At 32.9% G+C, this 7,288-nt stretch overlaps 1 protein-coding gene across 1 annotated transcript in view; it reads left to right on the top strand.

The window, feature by feature from the left end:
* syt1b (synaptotagmin Ib) overlaps positions 1-2,942 on the top strand; it is a 5,907-nt gene extending 2,965 nt beyond the window's left edge. The window contains exons 3-8 of the mRNA XM_016244146.1: positions 502-615; positions 793-960; positions 1,125-1,292; positions 2,297-2,414; positions 2,523-2,656; positions 2,838-2,942. Of these exons, the coding sequence (XP_016099632.1) occupies positions 502-615; positions 793-960; positions 1,125-1,292; positions 2,297-2,414; positions 2,523-2,656; positions 2,838-2,942 (807 nt within the window). The remainder of the gene's footprint in view (positions 1-501; positions 616-792; positions 961-1,124; positions 1,293-2,296; positions 2,415-2,522; positions 2,657-2,837) is intronic.
* The last annotated feature ends 4,346 nt before the right edge of the window (positions 2,943-7,288 follow it).

Here is a 7,288-nt window from a genome sequence, read left to right as displayed (position 1 = left end):
AAAAGACACAAATGTTTGTCTAGAGTAATTTGTGCTTATTGGTACGGTTGAACTGGATCATCGAAGGTCAGAAGCAAAGACATTGGTTAATAGAATGGGATTAAATACATAAAGGATATTTGTGTTGTTTAACATTTAATTATTGCAGGTTTGCGTCATATTCTGAGTTGCATTATTTTTATTCATTTTGAGGAAAACTGAATCTGTGTTGTATTTTTTTAGATGAATTAATGCATATTAATATTTATTTTAGAACTACAGTAACATCTTCTGATTTCTCTCAACACGGAGACAGGAGAGCTGTAAATCAATAAATTGGGAAAAAAAAGTAACTTGCGTTACTTATTTGAAAAAGTAACTCAGATATTCTGTAAATTAAAAAGTAATGCGTTACTTTACTAGTTACTTGAAAAAAGTAATCTGATTACGTAACTCGCGTTACTTGTAATGCGTTACCCCCAAAACTGGTAATGACTGGCATTTAGATGGTTGTATTTACAGGCTGTTCATCACGGCAGTGATTCTGATCACAAGGAAGAGGATTCTGAGTCTAAAGAGGCTGCAAAACTTGGAAAACTTCACTATACCCTTGACTACAACTTCACTGACAGCGCGGTATGAATACAAATCAGCGACCAGTCATTAAAATCCACATTAAAACGAGATAAACTTGCTTCGGCAGGGTTTTATTTATCTGCAGAGGGCTTTTATTGTAATGTAATGTGGAAAACTTCATTTTTAAATTAAAATTCTGAATCATTTTGAATGAATATGATGTTCTTTCTTGTCCAGTTAATTGTAGGTGTGGTTGAGGCAGAAGGTCTTGCTGCTATGGATATGAGCGGCACTTCGGATCCATATGTTAAAGTCTACCTCCTCCCTGACAAGAAGAAAAAGTTTGAGACAAAAGTTCACCGCAAAACACTAGATCCGACTTTTAATGAGCACTTCACCTTTAAGGTACAACTTAAAATCCACTTGCACTAAAAATCCTTCATGGCAAGAATGTTATAGAGGTCACAGCATACAAATTCACAATGTGCTATTGGGACAATAATGCATTTAACTGCATTCAAATGTGTGTCAGATGTATGGATAGGCCAACTCTCATATTCTGTCTGCAGGTTCCATATGCAGAGCTCGGGGGAAAGACGCTGGTCATGACAGTGTATGACTTTGACCGTTTCTCCAAACATGATGCTATTGGAGATGTGAGGGTGCAGATGAATAAAATGGACTTCAGTCAGCTTACAGAGGAGTGGAGAGATCTGCAGAAAGCAGAGAAAGAGGAGGTACGAGTGAGGAAGGGAATCTTGAATACATGCAGGGTTGGGCCAAAAACTTTTTCATGGCTCAGAAAGATCATGTCTGAATCTGAATTGAATAGGTCACATTGCGTAGTTGAATTCATGGCGAATTGGAATGACCCCAAACAATGGGATTTTTTTAGTCCAACACAAGGGTGAGCACGATTTCACCAAGTACAACATGTTCCTGGATCAACATCCTTGTTGATCCTGGAACAACATTCCAATCAACCAATCAGAATAGAGATATAACTTTTCAGGAAATATCTGTTTTAGGCTTACAATCAGGGTTAGGTGCTTCTACACTCTTGTTAATCAGCTAACATTTCCCACTGATTTTAGGAATCAATTATGGGTAGGGTTAGGTTTAGGGGTAGGGATTGGGTTAAGTCTATATTTTTGGACATTAATGTTGATCCAGGAGCATGTCTTACTTGGCAAAATCACGGCGACCCAACACAAGCAAGCTTTGCAATAAAACATAAAAGCTATAATATTTATTCTAATTTTACAGATTATTTATTATAACATTTGAAAATAATATTAATATATCTTCACATCAGACATATTAACCATGTTAATTTCATATTTACATATTTAAATGTATGTAACAAACAGTAATATTTAAATGTTTATAATTTATAAGTCTTGAAATTATATACACTTATTTAGGCTAACTATTTATTTATACTTAGTTATACTGATCTAAAATACATTGTTAAAGGTAAAAAAAATGGTGACATTAACACATTAATATTTACATAATACATGTACATATATAAATTATATACATTTATTATGCAAGTATATGAGTAACTCGTATTGAAAAACATATGTTCAACAACTGATAATGCGCTATCAATTTTTAATATTTTAAATATCTACTTCCTTAGAAATGAAACAGAATTATTTCTATTTATTCCATTTCCATATGAATTACTGCATGTGACAGTGAAATAATACCTGACTTTTCGTTGTTGACTCAACAGCATGAGCGGTTAGGTGATATTTGCTTGTCTCTGCGCTATGTACCGACTGCTGGAAAGCTGACTGTTGTCGTTCTAGAGGCCAAAAACCTCAAAAAAATGGATGTGGGTGGCCTCTCAGGTGAGTGGAAAAAATGAAGTTACCTTATATATACTGACACATTTCAAAATACAGATCTGAAATGCCATTTCACCATAGTAATTCAGACATTATTTATCTGTTCTACAGACCCATATGTAAAAATCCACCTGATGCAGAACGGCAAAAGGCTGAAGAAAAAGAAAACCACAATTAAGAAGAACACACTGAACCCATATTACAACGAATCATTTAGCTTTGAAGTGCCATCTGAGCAGATCCAGGTAGAGTTGAAGTTTCATTTCTGCCTGTCTTCTGAAACTGAACACATTAATGGTTCTGGACTATTCTTCTGTCTCCTTTTAGAAAGTTCAGGTTGTGGTGACAGTCCTGGACTATGACAAAATTGGGAAGAATGATGCCATTGGAAAGGTTCTCATAGGACTGAACAGCACAGGAACGGAGCAACGCCATTGGTCAGACATGTTAGCCAATCCAAGAAGACCCATCGCTCAATGGCACGCCCTTAAACCTGAAGAGGACGTAGATGCTGAACTGATAAAGAAATGAAGCTGTGTGTGTTTGTGTGTGAGCATTTGTATACATAAATATTCAGTGGTTTGCTTTCATTTGTGAAGTTTGTGCATATGTGTGTACACTCTTAAAAATAAAGGTGCTTCACGATGCCATAGAAGAACCTTTTTGTCTAAATGGTTCCAGAAAGAACCTTTAACATCTGAAGAACCTTTCTGTTTGACAAAAGGTTCTTTGTGGCGAAAGAAGGTTCTTCAGATTACAAAAAGGTAAGAAAGAGATGGTTCTTTAAAGGACCTTTGACTGAATGGTTCTTTGTGGAACCAAAAATGGTTCTTCTATGGCATCGCTTGAAGAACCTTTTGAAGCACCTTTATTTTTAAGAGTGTATGTGGGGAAAGTCTGAGGTAGATCTAGTAAAATCTCATCTCTTTCAGCCACCTTAATAATCAGAAGTCCATTATTTTTCAGTATCTCGTACAAGATGTACAAAGATATATTAAAGGAGTAAAAACTGTATTAGACAACGCGAAACAGCATTCACAATGCAACTTCTGTAATAACATATTCCTGAGTAAAACAGAATATTCATGAGGAAATAATGAAAACCAGGACCAAATCCATTGGTATTTGATCAGTATTTGACATTACTGATTTTACTTTTCCCTGCCTATGCAGAAAAGTCATTTCAGAAGAGGATAAAGTTATTACATTTTTAATATGCAATCATTTGCATAATTATTTTTCTCTTTAAAATAATGTTCACTAATGAATTGTGCATAAGATTGGGTGAACTATCCCTTTAACAACTGTTAAGAAAGTACATTTTAATCTAATGTTGTCTTTTTGACTTTCATCATGGCACAACAAGAACATCTTAAGACAATTTAATAACCACATATAATTGTACATAAATATACAAAATCATTGATGGTGTCCATGTTATCCTCACAAATGACATGCATATGTATTGAATGTATATAAATTATACATTAAATGTAACAAATTATGTTGATATATTGTTTGGGATTTTCACAAATGGAAATATGTAGTCAGGTTTTTGCAATATCACTATTATTTGTCATTGTAAACCTGGGTGTAAATGCTTAAAAATGTATTTATTCTCTTGATAAAATAAAATAAGCCATAAATTTGTTTGCATAAGTTTCCTGATTCCACACACCGTCCACCGACTGTTCAAAGGCTGAACTGTTCGTTTTCCAGCAGTGGATCTGTATGCTCATCTGATTTCTAAGAAAAATGTCAGATTTAACTATATTATATTAACTACATAATAAACATTACAAGGTTTCTGCATGTTTAATGTAGGTAAATTTTTTTAAGACCACTTTTAAAGAAAAATTAAGGAATACACTTTAGGGAACACAATAGTTCAATATGCTCTCTAAATGTAAATGTCCAGGGCTTTTTCTTTTAATTGACAAAAAAATAGCTTAGCTATAAAACAAAATGATCACACTGTAAAAAAAGTAATGTTCTTCATCTGTAATTTTTGTCCTGTTTTCCAGTGCAAATATCTGAAGATACATGAATCAAGGTACATTTACATTTATCATTGTAAACCTGGGTGTAAATGCTTAAAAATGTATTTATTCTCTTGATAAAATAAAATAAGCCATAAATTTGTTTGCATAAGTTTCCTGATTCCACACACTGTCCACCGACTGTTCAAAGGCTGAACTGTTCGTTTTCCAGCAGTGGATCTGTATGCTCATCTGATTTCTAAGAAAAATGGAGTCAGATTTAACTATATTATATTAACTACATAATAAACATTACAAGGTTTCTGCATGTTTAATGTAGGTACATTTTTTTAAGACCACTTTTAAAGAAAAATTAAGGAATACACTTTAGGGAACACAATAGTTCAATATGTTCTCTAAATGTAAATGTCCAGGGTGAAAAACAGATCTATCAGTACTTTTTCTTTTAATTGACAAAAAAATAGCTTAGCTATAAAACAAAATGATCACACTGTAAAAAAAGTAATGTTCTTCATCTGTATTTTTGTCCTGTTTTCCAGTGCAAATATCTGAAGATACATGAATCAAGGTACATTTACACATAAGATAAGAAATCTTATTTTCTGAGAAATTCTGCTCAAAACATTCAAATTAACTCAAAGCAAAATATTTTAAAACACATTTGATCTTGTTTTAAGCATACACTCAATTGTATTCAATTTCTTAGAAAGTTTTATGTTGCATCTCAAATGCATATTGATTTAAGAATGTTTATACATTTGTACTGGAAAACAATACAATACTGAAGAATATATTCATTAGTAGTAATGCATTCAACATTTCATGCCATGGCTTTTTGAATTTAAAACTTTCTTCCCTGATTTAAGACCAGTGTTGGGCAGTAACTAGTTACTAGTAACTTAGTTACTGTAATAATATTACCTTTTGCAGTAACTAGTAGTGTAACTAATTACTAATAAGATTTCAGTACTAATATTACAGTTACCATCCATAAAACAGCCTAGTTACTTAGTCAACCCCGCTGATTTAAAATCCAACAATCAAATAATTCCTAGATTTATTTTCCCGACTCGCACATGCATGTGATGTCCCCAGTGCAGCAGGCAAGCTTGGAATATGGAAAAGCTTACATTCAGCAGATAGAAATATTGCATTATATTGATTTTGTCAGGAAAAAAGATGATCTGAACACTGTTGTGTAAGGTGTGGCTTTACTTTACTCTGGCATTACATCCCACCCACATCCCTCTGATCAGCATGTGGTACATTATATAATTAAAAATCTTTTTGGAATCTTTTTGGCAGTTTCTTACAAACTTACGTGATTTGATAAAATACATAATGAAAGCTTCAAGCTGCACAAGACAATTAATGAGTTTAATACAACACTTCTACTTGAATGTCACTATCAATGAACACCTGATGCAGCCCCTCCTGAAACATGTTCTGAGTCATCTGGGACAAAAGAAGTAACATCATGAGTAACCACAACAACAAATGGACTTGATTTGGATTTTTTGGTTGCGTAGTTCATCTAATTGGTTAACATACATATACCGTAGCATTTACAGTCATGCTTGATCACTGACAATTTAATACAAGTCTATAGTGATTATTATGGATTTACGAGTGAAGTAATGTATAACTTACCTCTGAATTCCCAGGCATTATATGAGACGCCTTTCTAAATTAGTGCAAAACAAGTCACCAAGCATTCAAATATATGGATTAACTTTAAGACGAACCTCCGTCTTCGTGAAATACAGGGTCAAAGTTCTTTCTTAAGGGCTTGCTCTTAAAGCCCGTCCAATAGGGAGAGCCCTGATGTGTGATTTGTCAGGATCTGATCAAAGGTTGTTTAGAGTCATAGTTTCATATTGGCTGATATGAATCCTATCGTTTAAAGTAAGCTTTATAAATTCTAATTTTTAATAATTAAAAGAAAAAAAACTTTAAAATAGCATTAAAAAAAAAAATATATATATATATATATATATATTGCTAAAGCAGTGTTTATTAATAATTGAATAAACATTGTGCATTTTATACAATAAAAAAGCAAATACAACAATAATGAGATAAAGTACTGTATTAAACGAAAGTAAAATCTTCAATAAGCAACTTGCGTAAACTCATGCAGAACAAAAAATGAATTGCAGGTGCTTGTCTTACATTCAGTCAATTCAACAGCTTCAGTTGCATAATGCAAATATAAAATGTGTAAAAAATATATACTGTGGCGGTGAGTTTGTTTCTTCATCAGAACAGATCTGGAACAATTTAGCATTACATCACTTGCTCCTTAGTAGTGAATGGGTGCCGTCAGAAAGAGAGTCAAAACAGCTGAATACAAACATCACAATAATCCACAAGTAATCCATATCATTAAAAAAAAAAATATATATATATATATATATATATTGCTAAAGCAGTGTTTATTAATAATTGAATAAACATTGTGCATTTTATACAATAAAAAAGCAAATACAACAATAATGAGATAAAGTACTGTATTAAACGAAAGTAAAATCTTCAATAAGCAACTTGCGTAAACTCATGCAGAACAAAAAATGAATTGCAGGTGCTTGTCTTACATTCAGTCAATTCAACAGCTTCAGTTGCATAATGCAAATATAAAATGTGTAAAAAATATATACTGTGGCGGTGAGTTTGTTTCTTCATCAGAACAGATCTGGAGCAATTTAGCATTACATCACTTGCTCCTTAGTAGTGAATGGGTGCCGTCAGAAAGAGAGTCAAAACAGCTGAATACAAACATCACAATAATCCATACGACTCCAGTTTATCAATTATCATCTTGTGAAGCAAAAAGTCATGTGGATTACATGGACTATTGTGATGTTTTTATCAGCTGTT

This window comes from Sinocyclocheilus grahami, unplaced genomic scaffold (genome assembly GCF_001515645.1).
Source record: "Sinocyclocheilus grahami isolate Dianchi unplaced genomic scaffold, SAMN03320097.WGS_v1.1 scaffold22.1, whole genome shotgun sequence".
Lineage (NCBI taxonomy): Eukaryota > Metazoa > Chordata > Actinopteri > Cypriniformes > Cyprinidae > Sinocyclocheilus > Sinocyclocheilus grahami.
Note: the sequence above shows the minus strand (reverse complement) of the source record. Positions and strands in the feature narration are given on the sequence as shown.